This window comes from Saccostrea cucullata, unplaced genomic scaffold, assembly GCF_032062105.1.
Source record: "Saccostrea cucullata isolate Sc308-1 unplaced genomic scaffold, CSIRO_AGI_Scuc_v1 ctg1329, whole genome shotgun sequence".
Classification (NCBI taxonomy): domain Eukaryota; kingdom Metazoa; phylum Mollusca; class Bivalvia; order Ostreida; family Ostreidae; genus Saccostrea; species Saccostrea cuccullata.
The window spans coordinates 59,194-76,746 of NW_026925650.1; the positions used below are offsets into that span (position 1 = coordinate 59,194).

Here is a 17,553-nt window from a genome sequence, read left to right on the forward strand (position 1 = left end):
TCTTTTGTACAACTGAAAAATCAACGCTTTATTGATACATATTGATGACTACTAAATGTTCTGGAAACTGATAAAAAATTAAAGCAATATGAGCTGCATATTTGACATCTATTTTTTTTTTATGGCAACATTGTAAATAACTATTTAAATGACAGAAAAAAATCAACTTTAATAAACTTCTGATGTACATATTTGCAATGGAAGAACTAAATAAGCTTCGATTAGATCAGAATTACATTACTGTCGTCTTGTACAATATTGATTTCTTACATAAAACTGTACATTGTATTGTATAAAGAAGTCTTTCTTCTGCTTTATTTTAGTCTAATTGATCAAAAAGGTTTCAGTTACATATAAATATACCATGATACATATAACACATTTTAACAACAAAATAAAATTTTAAAAATACAATTAATATTGCTTTAATATTTTACATAAATTGATTTCTCTTTTTTTCAGAAAAATTAATATGCGGTAATTTACTTTTTCCTTAGCAGCCAAAGTTAAACCACATTTCAGGTTATATAGATCTACATGTAGAAGTATATTATACTAAATAAAATGTTAACTAGTACATATGGAAATTTACTACTAATGGTGTCATTTCAGATTAGGAGATTCCCAAATTTGGCAAGGGGTGGTGTGGATAGATGTTTATATAAAGGTATCTGTGATTGATGTATGCTTCAGCAAATCCATTAATTCGATTGTTTAAAGTGTACACTATGTCCATTCTAAATGAATAGTTTCTCTAAAAAATGGAAAACCTGTTAATGTGTTTAACAAGATTAGAATATTTTGATTTTTTTTATTAGGTCCTTATTAAAAATAAGGTTTAAGGAGAGTGAAAAAAAGAGAAGAAAATCGACATAAATATAAATTTACGTTGTTCCTTAAATCGCTAATTAAAAGTTACGAACAGAAATAAATTAAGAAATGGGCCAAGAACATGCTAAACTGTTAACAAATGACTTACCTTATAAAAAGAGGGAATAAAGTGACGTCACACACCGGACTGACACTCGTTATCCAACATCAGTCCGGAAGTGCAGCACGACGGAATTGTTGGAAAACTTTACTAAAGTGAGGATGAAAACCCGATTTGAAACTGAGAAATCGATTGCAGGTATAGATTTCTAATTTTCTACCATCCGGTGTAAATATTGATCATCTGATTTCAAAAGTTTGACAGATGTGTACAGATATATTATACAGGTGTTTAAAATGAGGGTTATAATATTGGTTTTATTTTTTTTCCTCTCATGAGTTTATTTATACAATTGTATACGATACATTTATGTACACTGTTATATCAACATTTAGAAGTTTATACATATCGGGAAATAATAACAAAAACATTCTCAAAATCAGTTTCATTTATATGATTCACTTTGCTCAAGTGATCAATATTCTGAAAATGTCTTTTATTACACTCTACCATGAAAATTAAAAGTAATATTATGAGGAAAGATGAATTGTGAAGTGGATGTACAATATCTAGATATGTATGAAAAAAGGACCAATAATCATGAAATCGAGGAACAGCAATTAATATATAAAATGACCCGACTGTACTTGTCAGAAAATTTTAACATTGCAATTTTTTCATTTCTTGGACTTTTTGTTTTTGGCTACTTCTGTTACAGGAGGTGGATCAGGCTCTTTCATCACCTTCTGAATCTAGAACAGAGGAAATCAAAGTACTAAAAGTATTGTTACACGGTTCTTAAACTCAATGGACAATACCAATTAATAAGATTATTATGCCTTTGATATTCAAATATATTTGAATACTTGTATATGTTAAATATTTCATCTACGATAATGTTTAATTTCTTTATAGGATTGTTAAGTACATGAAAGTCTGCAAAAGTATCATAGAATACAACAAAACGCATTTTATCAAGAATGATCCGAACACTCACCCATACAAAGAAAGACGCTGCGCCTGCGCTAGTCTTTCTGACGTCATCCTCAGTAAACCTCATAAATATATTTTGCGCTTTGGTTTTCACCTCTTCTGGTACATCAGCGAGATTAAACTTTTGAAATCTGTTCATCAGGCTCTTCTTGCCCGTCTTCCTCATAAGATTCTGAATGTATTCCCAAATCTGATAATAAACAATAACGAGAAGCTATATCACTGTTTTATCATGATAGTAATTCAGGATGAGAACCCCATAAAAAATAAAATTCAAATGTTTTTTTAATCTTTTTATCAAAATAAATTTAAAATAAACCATGAGATCTTCTTCTTTTTCGCCTAGCAACAAGAACGTGGCAATCATGACGTCATGGACCATCGGAAGTGGGCTTTTATAGTTCATCAACTCCGCAATGATCGGTTTGTTGAGGTCTGGAATTGGGTGCTGGAAACCCTTCAAACGGCGTAACTCGGCCAGTAGATCTTCTGCTTGTTTAACCAGAGTGGTCAGCCGGTGCACGTATCCCGACCCCCGGGCCATCGAGATCGCCCGGACTAAGCAGGGGTCATTTCTTCTGTTGATGGCATTTATCAAAGCTGTTGTAAGAAGGATAATATTGATAAGAAATGAAAATTAAATCTTTATAAATAATTTTGATTATTATCATCTCTTAATCTACATTTCATGTATTGGGTTAAAGCAATATGTGCTGCATATTTGACATCGGAAAAAAATCTTGCAAATTTGTAATTAACTATTCCAGTAACAGAAAATAGAACATTTATAAACTTCTGTTGTTCATATTTGCTATGAAAGAACTTTTTATAGGCGTTGACTGAAGCAAAATTGAATTATTGTCGTCCTGTACAATAATGATTTCTTATATAATACTGTATATTCGGTTGTACAGAAATATTTCTTCTGAAACATTTTAAAACTTTATTTTGGTTTTATTGATCATGAGGGTTTAGATTACATAAAGATTATTCACAATAACACATTTTACCAGCAAAATAAAATTCTCAAAAATGCAACTCATATTGCTTTAATAAACTCTTCCTTTTTATTACAAGTCAAAGAGTTTGACAACATAAAACATTTTTTATAGTCTGATAATTTAAAACAACATATTGGCAGCGTATTACCCTGGTAACAATGTCAATATCACTAAAGCTGTTATAAGTTTCGACGTTATAGCCGCGAATAGGATATTCAAAGGCAACTTGTGAATAGTAACATAAATTATGATAGAATGTTCAAACCGAGGGCATCGTAAAGTTGAGTAAATTCTCGCAAAAGATCAAAACATAATTCGACATTGATTCAAATGCAAAATTATTTCACTTCCGTTAAGCACACAAGACAAACTACCCCCCCCCCCCCCCAACAAGAACTCTACTAAAACCCCTATAACTCCGCTGCAAAAGAGACTTACTTTGTTTAACCTCCAAAAACTCTAGCCTTGTGCTGGCTTTCGTGTAGTCCCCGCGGTCCTCTAATCCAGCGTTCACAAACTTATCAATGGTCACCTTAAGTAGGTCAATGTCCTTCACAGCTGTGGCTTCCTTGACCCCCTTCCTCAACAGCTTCTCTCGAGCATTCTGTAACATACAGAACGCATTAATACGGTTCAAACAAAAATACAGACGGCGAGAAAAAGAGAGTACAATCTAATCTTTTTTATTATTTTCCAATCATTAATTCAGTATTTGGTGCTAGTTAGATTCCCCTTTATAATGAATTTGTTTGTATTTAAATTCAACTCAACAAAAAATATAAATGACTTGCATGCAAAGAAAAGTATGGTCCCCGTTACATTGTCATATTTTTTGCAATCCGTTATTCGTCGTTTAGCAATGAATTCAACGGACGCAGAGTTATTATCTTGCAACTCTTTATCAACAGTATATGGGAAAATTAAAAACTGTACAAAATTGATTGCTGGCCTAGGTGCGATAGGGCGAAAATTAGCCTCTGGACATTAAACTTGGTTTTTACCTCCCATCCCTTCCTCCTCTTGGTTGAGGGTCTTGGATCTTCTGTACAGATCATGTAATTGCAGATATTGGCCATCTCTCCCCTCACGCCTTTGGTCTTACCGTAGATTTTGATCAGATAGTCCCCGTGCTGAGGAATTTTCCCCATAATATCGATCCTCCCTACGTTCTTTTTACAATAAAATCTTTCCTTTAGTTCATTCTCACTTAGAAGGATGTGCAAGAACTTCACTTTAATGTTAATACCAGTTTCAACCATGATTGTGATGTGAATGTCTTGATGGGGTTTCATGACGAGTAGTCCTGATTTTTGAGAAGGATCAATTAGTCCACCCTTCTGGGCTTCGTATGAATAACCAAGACCGATCCACGGCGCATCGGGGAAAGGTACACAATTTTCTCGCGGATTTTCACAAACAAGGCGAAAATCTGCAATCCATGGAACATTTTCACGGTCGACATGTCCACCGAAAATTGACAGTTTGTACACACCGGGAACTGGGAATCTAACAATAAAAGTCCAAATATTATCCTCATAATTCATGAGGACGTATTTGTTCAATGGCGTCTTGTTGTCAAGGTCAACCTCAGACTCGTCACGCTTGAACAGCAGGTCATAGTTCATTTGTGTTGGGTAGTCGTCGGGAACTCGGAACGCGATTTCAACAACGCCGTCAATATCGTGTAAAATACAGCTTTGTTCTGTGATCAGCTTCAAACCCAGTCCAAAATATGCCTCCTGTAAAAAAGGAACGCGGACAAAGCGGTTAAGGTCATACGGTACGGTCAAGAGCTGCCATTTTGGGTCGTCCGGGAAGCAGAAATAGAGGAAGTCATGCGGATCGGTGAGAAAGAAAAACTCGTTGATTTTCTGTATGGTCCATCCTTCTGTGTTTTCCTCTTCGTCGTCGTAGGCCGTCCACTTGTCCAGGCCTGACTTGCCAATCACTGTTTGACACGCCCACAAAGGATGGATCAATCTCCAGCTGTCCTTGACCCAAACCACGTTCCATTTGGACCTGAGGTCTTTCAGTGTATCCGTAGTCCCTACTTCGTATCCGGCACTTTTGCAGACTCCCTTTATTATCGCACATTTTATTCCCGATTTTCTACAAAGGAATAATACATTCCTCAAGAATATTAAAGATAAATGTTGTACACAAATGTTGTTCTTAATAGTTTTTATTTTACAGAAGAATTTGTTTCCATATGTATTCATTATTTTTACCTGCAGAGTACTGCAAAGAGCGAGGCATACGAAGCTCTCCCCTCCTTAATGAGTTTCATGAATCCTCTTGGTGTTCTCGCGAGATCTTCAGGCGGGTATCCTTCCAGATTTTTGTATTTAGTTGTTGTGATTGGCTGAACGCATAGCCACATGAACAGCGCACGCACCTTCTGCATGTCAGTCCTGAACGGCACCACGAGGTAGTCGAGAAGCTGCTGGAAAGATAAGTCGATCTTACCAGGAATCTGGAAAAGAATGAAATTAATTTAAACGTATAACTTCTTCTGCAATGAAACTGAAAATGAAAATAAAAGGCGATGAGAATGTGATGCGTGATGGTATTAATTCAGTTACTTTGGATAAAAAATGTTTACGTAGAAAGATAGTAGGTCTAAATTGGTTCTTGTGCTATCAAACGCTGTTACTGTGACAGAGGCAAGGATATCCAACCCCAAATATAGATTATTTGTAAAATTGATTCCATTAAATTCATATATTTATTAACTGCAAGTATTATAACTAATCCTTCGAGAATCTGAATCCGCCGCTGAAATAAACAGCGTCGTACAAAAATGGTCAGTTCATATCAGTAATTTTTGTCAGTACTATTTCGCTGGTTCTACTTTCCCCCTAGCTGCTTATATCCCACCCTGATCTGAAAATTTTCATAAGTCGACATAAATAATATAGATTTGTTCACACCTTCCTGACATGCTGGTGTACATCTTTATACTTCCAGTGTTCGTAAATATCGTCTTTCTTCAGAGAATTCTGTTTGGGTGGAGGGTAGTCCTCGTCCGGGGGAAACTCGGGGACGTCTACCTATCATTAGGAAGGTAATTAAAAGATTAAATTTAGCTACATGTAGGTCAACTTAGGAAACAAACTAAAAAATAAAATACATATGTATTATGCCAAGTTTATGCTAAACACATCTTACGTGTTCCATGGGACCTGTTTTCAGGAAATATTTTTTCTGCTCCAAAAACTACTAGAATTCTTTGTGGCATGTGCAAGTTTTTTTATATTGATACTTCAGTACATGAAGTTCGGTTTACGTGCTCTAGTTGGACAGAAAAAAGACAATTCAGCTGTATACTTACGTCTTCTTCGTCTGGCTCCCGTTGGACTCCAGGCTTTTTGACATTCGATGTCGAGGATGCTTGTGTCGAGGAATTACTGCCCATCTCCAGTTTTAATCAAGCCATATTTCACAAGATATTATTATCTGTTCTTCATTGCTTTAATTTTCTTCTTCAAAGTTCAGTGGTTAATTATTACTCGTAGCCGTGGAAAGTGTTTAAACAAATCGTGATTTGACCAATGATGCAGTTGGTTGCATGTTTTGAATTATTGTTCTTAGGTAGCACTAGGCATAATTTAAAGGAATAGTAACGTCAAGGACAACAACTCTTAAACGAATTTAAGATTAAACTAACACAGTTTTTGCCCGTGCATTTTATTCTTCACAAAAAGCAGTAAATATGTACATTACAATTTAGACTAGTTCTACACATTATAACAGTTCATCATATTTTCAAAAGTTTCACATTTTCGAATGATTTCAACTTTATCCCCATCTACAAGTAGTTCTGCTGGTCGAACCTAAAACCAGAAACAAAAAATAGATTAGAATCTAAGAAATATTCATTATTTTTCAAAAAGTAAATGTCAGAGAATATTAATTTTACTTACCCGCATATTGTAATTTGAGGACATGCTGCTACAGTATGCTCCGGTGTCAAAAACTGCGATGCCACAACCTTCATGTGGCGTTACCATCTTACGACCCTATATATCAAAGTAATAAAAACAAAAAATTCAGAAATAAGCTTTCAGTAAAATTCAAATTTTGTTTTCAGAAAAGGAAAAATACGAAATCAAAATGAAATCAAGATTTTTATACAGCTGTGTTAAGTACATGTACTGGTATTTATTTCATTTCAAATGTTTCCAAGAATATTCATATCACTATTTTATTCTTTTGCATAAATTTCCGAATTTCTTTCAAAAATCAATTTATTCTTGTAATAATTAATGACCAAATAATTAATTGAACTAAACAAATTCCAAGATAGCTCGTAAGTGATATGATTGAGTCAAACCTTTCCAAGGAAATCGGCGCTTTCACACACTGGACCAACAATGTCCCAATCTAACGCTGACTGGTTACAAGCTTTCACTTGGCTGGGTTCTGCTAATTCAATGTGATGGTAAGCGCCATATAAACACGGCCGAATTACCTCTGTCATTGATCCATCGATTACGATGTAACTGTAAGAGAATACAAGAGTAATAAAAAAAAATTTGGATTTTTGGCTTTTGTGATTCATGTATTTATTCCATCATGTGAATTTAGTATGCAACTATATATATTAAAGTCTTACTTTTTCTGTGTTGATATTTTTGTTCCTAGAACACGTGACAAAAGAATGGCGGAATTGACAACCATTGAACGACCGGGTTCTAGAATAGCAATGGTATGAGGTGGTAAAATATCACAGACAGAATTAACCAGATCATCTGGTTTTGGTGCAAGCATCTGCAACGTAAACAGGAAAATTTTGTTATAAAATTAATATTGAATGGAAAATAGTGTTACATGGACAAAAATGTTTACATGGATGGCTGTTATGCATGTATATAAAAAAAATTCACTTCTTTGTGCAGTTGCTGTCGTAATTTTGATACTGTCGTCTCGCCTCCGGGATATGTTTGAAGCGTACTGAGAAATGTGGGAAGAGTAACTCTGCAAATGAGAAATATACTAGTAGTTAAGGTTGAATATTTCCCATCCTTGAATGAAAAAAAAATTATATAGAGAGTAAAGCATACCTGTTGTTGATAAGATCTTCATATAATTTCAATTTATTTGGCTCCACACAGCTGTCAAATTCAACATGGAGCTCATGCTTAATCTTTTCTGGTACCAAAATCTAAAGGAAGTAAAAGTATAACGTATTTGCCTAGAAAGGTAATTTGCATCAAAATTTCCATCAACATTGCAAATAACACATTAATCTAAAACTCTTTTGAGAAGCATACAAAATTGCGCATTTGGGACTGACTGCATATGACTCCCAGAATGCCCGACCTTATAATATGGAGGCGGCGCAAACTAGCTTTTCAACTAATATAAACACTTGATTCCGGTATGTTGTCAGTAATTATAAAGCATATCTTACCTGTTCTTTATACGGAACAGCTAATCCTCCGCCTAAATTCAAAATCTTCATATCACGAAACCGGTTTCTTAATTTTTCAAACAAATCCACAAGTATACGAGTGCTTTTTCTGAAAACATGAAAGTCAATTATGATCACCAAATCGTGTAAATGTATGAAAACCCGTCAAAGCCACCCACACGTCTATATGTACCTGAAGTTTTCGACATCGTGAACGGTAGAGCCAATGTGACAGTGAAGCCCAAGAACTCGAATTCTCTCTGATTCCCACGCCATCTGTATCACGCTGTCTAGCTCTTCATTCGTTATTCCGAATTTGCAGCCACTTTGTCCCGTTGATAAATATGAATGAACGTCCTATAATTAGATATTTGAAACAGATTTATTAAACAGTTGATTTATTTAAAATGAGTATCAATGAATTATTAGAATATCTTGCCTTCAATTTTTTGTGTTTTTTCTCTAGAATCAACTATTTTATGCAAGACAATGTCTAATGCTCTTTGAAACCATTTAAAATTTTTCTTGCATCTGACTATTTCGTACATTTTGTTGCATTAATATTACAGGCTGGAATGTAAAGAAAAAACAATACTATACCGGGTCAATATCTGGATTAATTCGGAATAACACATGGGCCACATATCCCCCCGCCTGACACACTCTTATGATCTGCCTCAGATTAAACAGACTGTCCACATTAATAAGGACGCCACATTTACACGCTAGATCCACCTCCCAGTCAAGCTTCCCGTTACCGTTCAATACAAGAGTTCCCGGTTCGAATCCAAGCGTTAACGCTAGGTGGAGCTCGGAACCACTCACTAGTGTTAAAAACACACCGTGTTTCTTCATCAGCTTTAGAATAGAGGGGTTCATGTTGGCTTTCACTGCGTAATTAAGCTGCATGTTGCGCCCCGATTTCTGTATTGCTGTTTTGTAATTGTTTATGTTGGTTTCGAGCTGTCGTTTGCTGTAGACATACACCGGTGATGTAATGGTTTGTCCGGAGACTTCAGAATCTAATAAATCACAAACTCGAATTCCTTCACAGTATAGATTATCCTCGACATAACGGAAGCCCTCGTTGATTTTATAATTCCTTGGATTTTTAAGAATGTCCTCCATTGGTCCTCAGTGTTCTTACCTTTTCATACACGTGCATATGTACCATGCAGCCGGAAAAAAAACAGTAGCACAATACCATGAACTATGTTAAAGATTTTAGCTAAGGTCTCCGTTTGTTTGTATAGGTCATGTCCACCTAGATTATCAAACAATGTCAACATGTATCAAACGATGTAAACATGCGAATAAATAAACTAAATAATCCAAATATATTCAATATGCACAGGATATAAAGCATCACGTGGTTTTAATTCCTTTTAATTAACAGTAATTAAGATATATAACATTCAATTACTCACTTGTAAAAGTGTATAAAGCTTTTATCTTACACCTTATACTCGTGCACCAAGCCAATACTTAAACACTTTCTAAGGGAGTTTTCAAATACATTGTAACAGGATATGCAAAGACATGTCAATAAAATACCTGTAAAGTCAATAAATAGTTTATACTGGTGTCCAATTTCAGATAGTACAAACACGGAACTTGGGACGTAAAAAATTCTGTAACTTTTTTTGTTTAATATTGAAAAGGGATTGTATTACATATATACATTGTAATGAGTGAAAAATAGTAATAACTAAATGCTCATATGATATCGAGACGCCACCAATTGCTGGCTTAGAGCTGCAAATTAAACATACTCGGCACTCACGGCCATTGATCAGTGACGTATCTTTCGCGGGTCAACACCTACTACGACACAGAACAGTCTCGCCCAAAGTACCGGTCTCCACATCTAGCTGTGGGATTCTAATTCAGAACGTAAGGACCAGCTCCTTATTTTGCGACTCTAGAGCAGACGTTCTAACCATTGTGACACTGACTTTATGACCTCTGTTTTACACTTCCGGGTCTCCGTACAACTTCCTGTCAGATATACAAATATCAAAAACGCAAGAAAAAGATTATAATTTAAATTGGTACTTTTTATAACTTTTGTTTTAGTGTAATGACTTACATATCGCAAACGCATTTCAGACCGATTTATTTGAACGGTGTGTTTAGAGAAATTCCTTTCTTTGAAAATTATCATAGGTACCAATTTCGGAAGTTATATATAGCTAGCCCTCTCTTTTAACTGAAGTTTATGTTTAGGAAAAGTGGAAAATCTATCATATGATGTGTGAGTTTACTATAGTACTTTTTTAGGGGATAATAAGATATTTTAAGATTCAATAAAGAAGCAACAATGCTGTGAACATTTTTAGCCCTCCATACCCAGCCAATAGGAAGGAGATGGTCTGCAATATAGTACACATTCTCACATTGACAAAAAATCGCCACGGCACGTTCGTTTTAATAACATTTCTTTGCACATGAAGGAAACCCACGGCACAAAACTGAAGTTAAATTTCATCGATTAGAAAGTGGTTTACATGCATGTATTTGATCAGGATCAACCCGTCTACTACAAAGGGGAGAAAGATGGATATTTAGCAAATGTTTAGAAGGGAACTAAAATTACTAAATAGTCATTTGCAAGGGGATGTATTAAGACATTGGGTCTATTTTTGGAACAAGACGCAATTTCTAGTTTTTATCTATTATGTCTCTTACTGATTTATTCTACTGTACATTGTGTCTCAAAAATGCTTCTGCTTAAAGTACATTAATTGTTTCAGAAGTCATTGTTAAGATGTAGTGTTGACCATTGATAACATCCAAAGTGCAGTCTGGAGAAGACACAAATTGCAACAAGTCACGCCCCTGTCCGTCAAAACTAATTTGCTCCTGCCCCGAGAGGAACATTTCATTCAGGATTTACTATCAGAGGGTTGTCAAATGTCTGAATGCCCCAATACACAAAACAGATCTATTTTGTTTGATGTTTCTGAAGTGATGTATTCCGATACGTCCTTCTGTCCTTCTAGATATTTTTTGTTGATAGAACAATTCAGAATTTAAAAGTCACTCTGTCAATGAGTTTGACAGGGGGGTAAATGTACAAGGGTATGTACCCACTCTTTTAAAATACGAGTGTACTGCAAAGTAGGATGGGAGCAGAATTGCACATTTCACCTACTCCCTCGGGGTTTGAGAATAAACAGGTAAGGACAATGCTGGATTTATTAAAAAAAATTGTATTAATAAAATAACTGTACTTTTTTCTTTTCGTATGTCAGCATTTGTAAAACTGCAATTGCCCCTTTTAACTTTCATTAATTACCAATGGAAGGGTGTGATTTTCAATAAAATTCTTGATGGATATTTAATTACGTTTCTTTAAAAACTTTCTCTGTAAACTTGGGTATTTTGCAGTGTAGTTTTCCGTTCTTTCAAATAGAAAGTTCTCTTTCAAGCTTTTCTTCGTCATATAATGAAACAATTTCTGTTTCAATCGTAAAAGGGGAAACGGAATTCAAAAAATCCCTGTGTGGAAAGGTTACTGACCGAAATATGGCGCATATGACCATAACTTTCTTATTTAATTAAAGAAGACATATAAATTACTTGATATTACGTACTTAGAGTTTTGAAAGAGAATGAAATGACCAAAGCTACATTTCTAATAAAAATACTTGATCCAAGTCGTCATTTTCAGACGGAGAAAAGGGAGTTCGAATGATCAACCCTTACAAAATGTTAGAATTCTACAGTCATGGAATTGTAAGCATACTTGTACTCTTTTTTGAAACCAAAATTCGGAATTATATGTAATATATGATGTAATAGACATGTAACTTGTTTGTGTCTGTAAATAAAAAAGTATTAAATTATATGAATAGTTTCCTATCATGAAAATATTTCAATTTCAGGAGTTTCAAAAAAAGGTGCTATGGATTTGTGGGAAAATTCTTACGATAATCGGTGAGTTTGTATATTTGTCACAACTTCGTAAATAACAGACACTCAGTTTTTCGTGTTACACGTATCTATATCTGACTGAATGCGATGATAAAAATTAAAATTAGAGGTACTGTGAGTACTGTGCTCACTAAATGATACCTCTGCCTCCCATATGAATATAATGGCAAATTTCATGTTTTGCTCTGGGAGACCCGAAATATGTATCAGACAAAAAATAAAATAAGAGGGACACAATGGCATTATGTAATAAAGAAGCGGTGAAAGTATCGCAAAATTTTATTCAGCGGTATAGGAGGAGTTGCGGATAAGAGATGGGCACTGTAGCAACCGCTAATGATAGAACGCCGCTTAATGATGCAAATATCATTAAGCGTTGCAATGTCATAAATCATTGCATTAAAAGTTGACATGCTCATCCGCTTAATGATATAATTCTTTCATTAAGCGGCGATTTAGCATTAGCGGTTGAAAAGGTCAACCATTAATGCAATGACTTATAGTATTAAGCGTTACAATTGCAACGGTTAATGATATTTGTATCATTAAGCGACATTATATCATTAGCGGTTGCTACAGGGCACCCTTCAATATTAAACAAAGAATGGTAGTGTCCATCTTTTGCTATGGAAACCCAAAGTATTGATAAAAACATGTAAAACATATATCTATGTACAAAAAACAAGTAAAGGAGTGAATTTTGTCATCTTTGATTCCATGATTTACTTTTTGAAATGCAGAGATCAGCATATGCATACAATACATTGTTACTAATTTGTGTCAATGTGATACTGGTTTAATATAACTTTCAGTTCATATGAAATCATTTGTTCAACACAAATAAAATGTAACATCGGGTTTTTATGTCCTATAGCTTCTGTCTCCTCCCTCTGTGACGTCACGACACAGGAAATTTCTGCCGATACCAGCTGGAGATCCTTCACATCCGTCGGATTTAACGGAGGGAGCGGATCCTACATTAAGTAGGTGGATTCAATTTGAGAAGGAAAAATCGTCAGAAATCTCGCGTAAATACTAGCAGGCTACAAAAAAGTAATTTCCCCAACAAATGTTTGATAAGTCATTTTGCTATTTATATGAACAAACTAAAATATAGTACTTAAAGGACACGAGTGTGTTTTTAAAAAAAATATTTATAGTAACATGGATTGTTGGTGGCGGATTGACTCAGGAGCGGATGACCTTCGCCTTTTGTTATTTCTGACCTTGGATACTGCGTGTCCCGGCGATAAAGTTTATATTTACGATGGTAAGTATCTTGTCAAATCTAGTGTACAAAGTGAAAAAGCCGTAGAATTTCAAATTATTATTTATGTTTGAATCTAGAATCAAAAGGGGTGTTTAGTTTTTTTTTTTACAAATACTACTACTTTTAATGATAAAAGTATTTAAAATTCCTGTTTATATTGAGCCCACACATTATTTTGTACATATGAACTGGTTCTTTACTTGATCGTTGAGTCTTATATCTCTGTACATTTCGACGTGCACATAATTTGTTTGTCTTCTGTTTAAGTACCAGTCTAGCATTTCAAAGAAACTTGACGGGTACTTGACTTTACCTACTCTACATTTTTTATTATCTGAAAAAAATTCTGTTTGCTTTTTTATGTCATTCTGTATTTTGAAATCGAATAAATTAAGTAATATATCGATAAGTACAAAAATTAATTAACATAACAAATACATACCTGCTAAAAATCTAATATTTTTTGTTTGACCTTACATTTTGACCTACATCAACATTTGCTATAATATTAACTTTTGAAGAGTTTATGCTAGGGCTTTTATATTTCAAAAGTGTCTATCTTGTGACAAGACCTATACCTGTACATTTGTTCTAATAATTTTGACATTGACATTGGAGTTTGACTAACTTTAAAAAAAAAAAGAATTAACTTTGGTCCTAACTTTTGAACAGTAAGTGCTTGGATTTCATATTCCAAACAAATATATATATTCACTGAGACACGTCCTTTCTTAGGGTGACGACATATTTTTATCTCTTGACCTTTGGATATGACTTCCATTTGAGGAACGCCAACCGTCGCTATATAATTTATGCTTCCGTGAGGGCATCAGTGTTCCACAAACACATCATTTTTTTTTTTTTTTTTTTTTTTTTTTTTGTTTTGTCTGTTTGATGGTTGTTTGGTATTGTTTTTGTATAAAAAGGATTAAAAATCTTTAATTTGTGAATAAAAGCCTGTAATTTTAAAAGGAAATTCAGCAGCAGCCACTGCCCTTGCAAATAACAAGTGTGGAACACCGGCCACGCCTTCACACTATTCGACGACTCAGCGATTCGCCTATCTTCGAATGGTAACCGACGCAAGCGTGCAGAGGGCTGGGTTCAAGATGGATTTTATTGCTGCCCAAGATTACTGTATGTTTACAATATACATGTAACTGGTATATCTTCAAATGATTTTTAAATCATGACTATAATCAATAGAATTTAAGGAATCATTGCTAGGATTGCAAGACTTTCTTGTTTCTTTCTAAATTAATTTCATCTCAACTGATTGAATTGCTAAGGGTACATGTTTCCTACTAGCATGGGCTGGCGGGTTAACCCTTTAGCTCAATCGGCTGAGTACTGGAATGGCAAGCCAGAGGTTCCGGGTTCAATCCCCAGCATAAGCAGTTACATGTCTATGTTATATTTTGACGCCCGTGTTGGTATCCGGGTGTTCTTTGGAAGGAAAAGGTTGATTGCCCTCACAACTTCGCCCTACAGGTGTCGGCACTCAAAAAGATGAGGACTTCTCATTCTCTCGAGGGGATCAATAGAGACATGTACATGTAACTGCCTCTGCTTGGGATTTTATCGGGGGCCTGTGCCAGTCTGGTGCTCTACCGATCGAGCCAAAGGGTTAACCCACCAGCCGAAGCTAGTAGGAAGCCATGTATCTGACACTACCACAATAAGGTGCTAGTGAGTAAAACAAAACCAAGTGTTATATATTCCCTTCGTTTCAGCCGGAACCGGATGTACGTCGACGCAGTCCTTGTCCGCAGGAGATAACGTACAATTCCTTTCTAGCCCGAATTTCCCTGGCCTATATAACAAGTGAGAATGTCTTTTTCAATATAATTAATTAATTATAATGTAGATAACCCCCGGACCTGTGTATATATACACTAAAATTCTTCACGGAATATTTTACTCTTTTTTAACAGTGGTAAAAGTTGTCGCTGGGTGATTACGAGCGCCACCGGAAATGTTGATCTTGACGTCATGTTTTCAGACATTGAGGACGATCTTCCAACTGCGTGTAACTATGATAAATACTACATTAATGATGGTGAGTAGCACACATTAATATGATCAATACATAAACAAAAGCTTACTATCTTACCAACGGCAAATTCTATTTTGAAGGAAATGATCGATGCGATAATAATGCAGTAAGAACTGTGTGCTCTCAGTACCCAAAGGTCGCGCCCTTCACCTTTACGTCTTCAGGGTCATCTGTTGTGGTATCGTTCTTTAGTGACAATACTGTAGGACGCCATGGTTTTCTTATTAAATACAAATCGAATGTGACGGAGACAACGACTACTGCGGAACAGACAACGGAACTGAGCTCAACTCAGACAGCAACCCCGAACCATGCAAAGGTCACAAAAGGTAAAGGTCGCCAAATTTTAGAAATACGTTTGATTTTATCTCTATTTGCAAAGCTGCAAGTAAGAGAGAAAAAGATAACTGTACAGATTATAGAATGTAAGCAGCTTTAGATTTCAAATATAGACGAAAAATTATTTTTCATGTTTCAGATTCAGACAGGTGCATGGATGTTAGACTCGTGATTGGCATTGTATTTGGGTCTTTGGTCACGGTAATCTTCTCCTGTACTCTTGTTATACTGATGTTAGTACGAAGTCACAATTTACAGAAGAAGGCAATAAAGCCAGACGATTGATTAGTACTTCCTTGGATCAAAGTTATTTATTAGCTTTTTAACTGTCATGTGTACTCATTTTTAGTTAAGATTGCATAAGATGTTTCTTTTTCCATGACGCTTATCACAGAAAATTTAAGAGCAAGGATGACTCGGTAGGGAATTTCTTTACTCGTATTAAACACTATAAAGGAGTGCATGTAAACATCGGAAGACAATGTATAAATACTTGTAATGTTTACTCAGCAGATCCTGTAAATTGATACCTGTATTTAAAGGTAAAAAATACGCCTATTAGAACGGGTGCATACATTGTATCGGTCGTGTATCGGCTTGATTATTGAGAAGTGATACAAGTACAAGCCCCTGAATAATTTTTCATTCGACTCAAAATCCTGAATATTTTTTAACTTCAAAAATATGTTATTTTTATTCATTAATTTTTTTTTTATTATTTTTATTTTTCGCTGCATATTTTGCCGACTTGATTTGTATGTTTTGTTTTTCTTTGTGAGAAATAATTTATACTTTAATTATGAAATAGCTGAACTGCTCACTGATTTGTTTGGGCAGGAAGTGGCTATTTTAAAATAGCAAGCTTGTCAGATTAAAGTTGAATATAACAATAAATTTGGAATATGATTCGACATGTGTCAGTTTGACATATGATTGCATTATAATACCAGCACGAGGGGTTTTACACGGGTTTAAGGACTAACGTTAGTTCTATAAAAACTTTTAGAAATTCAGTCAGGAGAATGACTTTCAACTCCCCAAAACATTAGACATAGGTACATAAGGCAATCTTGCTCTAATCAAAGTCACACAAAAGTTTTTTTTTCTCCGATGTTAAACTGTTTAAGTATAGTATTAATTAAAAAAATTGCTGTTCTTTTTCCTTGAATTGTAAAGAGATTCTTTGACTAGTTTGCACTAATTAAGTACATGTTCATTGATTTAGTTCTCAGAAACAAACGCATAGGTCGTGCAAGGTCATTTTGAACGAAGATTAACACAAATGTTAAGGCCTTTTACTTTGAACATGTAGTTCTCCTCTAAAGCAACACTAGAGACAAGAGGCCCACGGGCCTTATAGGTCACCTGAGTATCATCTAACAACTTTCCAGCGATTGTAATTGGTTCGTGTTTTAATCCAAAAGCCATGAAATTCACAAATTTTGAAGGAGGTACCATTGCTTATCAAAGGGCAGATTTCAAAGCATTAATTCATTTTTAGTCAAAGTACCCCCCTGGTACCCCTGACCCAGCGGCCCTGAAATTATCTATTTGAAAGAGGCCCCTTTCCTCCTTATAAGGCCAGCATTTTTTTTTTATGTTTAGGTTTAGTTA

At 35.0% G+C, this 17,553-nt stretch overlaps 3 protein-coding genes across 3 annotated transcripts; 1 reads left to right on the top strand and 2 right to left on the bottom strand.

The window, feature by feature from the left end:
• Positions 1 to 1,402: 1,402 nt before the first annotated feature.
• On the bottom strand, positions 1,403 to 6,517 carry LOC134269486 (lim and transglutaminase domain protein ltd-1-like). The gene is made up of 8 exons (XM_062751685.1): positions 6,257 to 6,517; positions 5,856 to 5,975; positions 5,154 to 5,398; positions 3,927 to 5,034; positions 3,364 to 3,529; positions 2,244 to 2,524; positions 1,929 to 2,114; positions 1,403 to 1,683 (listed from the first exon to the last, which is right to left on the bottom strand). The coding sequence occupies exons 1-8, from the start codon at positions 6,338 to 6,340 to the stop codon at positions 1,609 to 1,611; spliced, it is 2,265 nt and encodes a 754-aa protein (XP_062607669.1). The 5' UTR covers positions 6,341 to 6,517; the 3' UTR covers positions 1,403 to 1,608.
• Positions 6,518 to 6,589: 72 nt separating this feature from the next.
• On the bottom strand, positions 6,590 to 9,796 carry LOC134269485 (uncharacterized). The gene is made up of 10 exons (XM_062751684.1): positions 9,766 to 9,796; positions 8,939 to 9,602; positions 8,532 to 8,695; positions 8,339 to 8,447; positions 7,989 to 8,089; positions 7,812 to 7,902; positions 7,541 to 7,695; positions 7,259 to 7,427; positions 6,849 to 6,944; positions 6,590 to 6,758 (listed from the first exon to the last, which is right to left on the bottom strand). Exons 2-10 carry the CDS (start codon positions 9,464 to 9,466, stop codon positions 6,663 to 6,665), a joined length of 1,509 nt encoding a protein of 502 aa, XP_062607668.1. The 5' UTR covers positions 9,467 to 9,602; positions 9,766 to 9,796; the 3' UTR covers positions 6,590 to 6,662.
• Positions 9,797 to 12,017: 2,221 nt separating this feature from the next.
• LOC134269472 (exoskeleton protein RP43-like) lies at positions 12,018 to 16,605 on the top strand. The gene is made up of 9 exons (XM_062751673.1): positions 12,018 to 12,076; positions 12,226 to 12,277; positions 13,149 to 13,257; positions 13,435 to 13,544; positions 14,517 to 14,681; positions 15,278 to 15,368; positions 15,479 to 15,603; positions 15,681 to 15,929; positions 16,079 to 16,605. The coding sequence occupies exons 1-9, from the start codon at positions 12,032 to 12,034 to the stop codon at positions 16,222 to 16,224; spliced, it is 1,092 nt and encodes a 363-aa protein (XP_062607657.1). The 5' UTR covers positions 12,018 to 12,031; the 3' UTR covers positions 16,225 to 16,605.
• Positions 16,606 to 17,553: the final 948 nt, after the last annotated feature.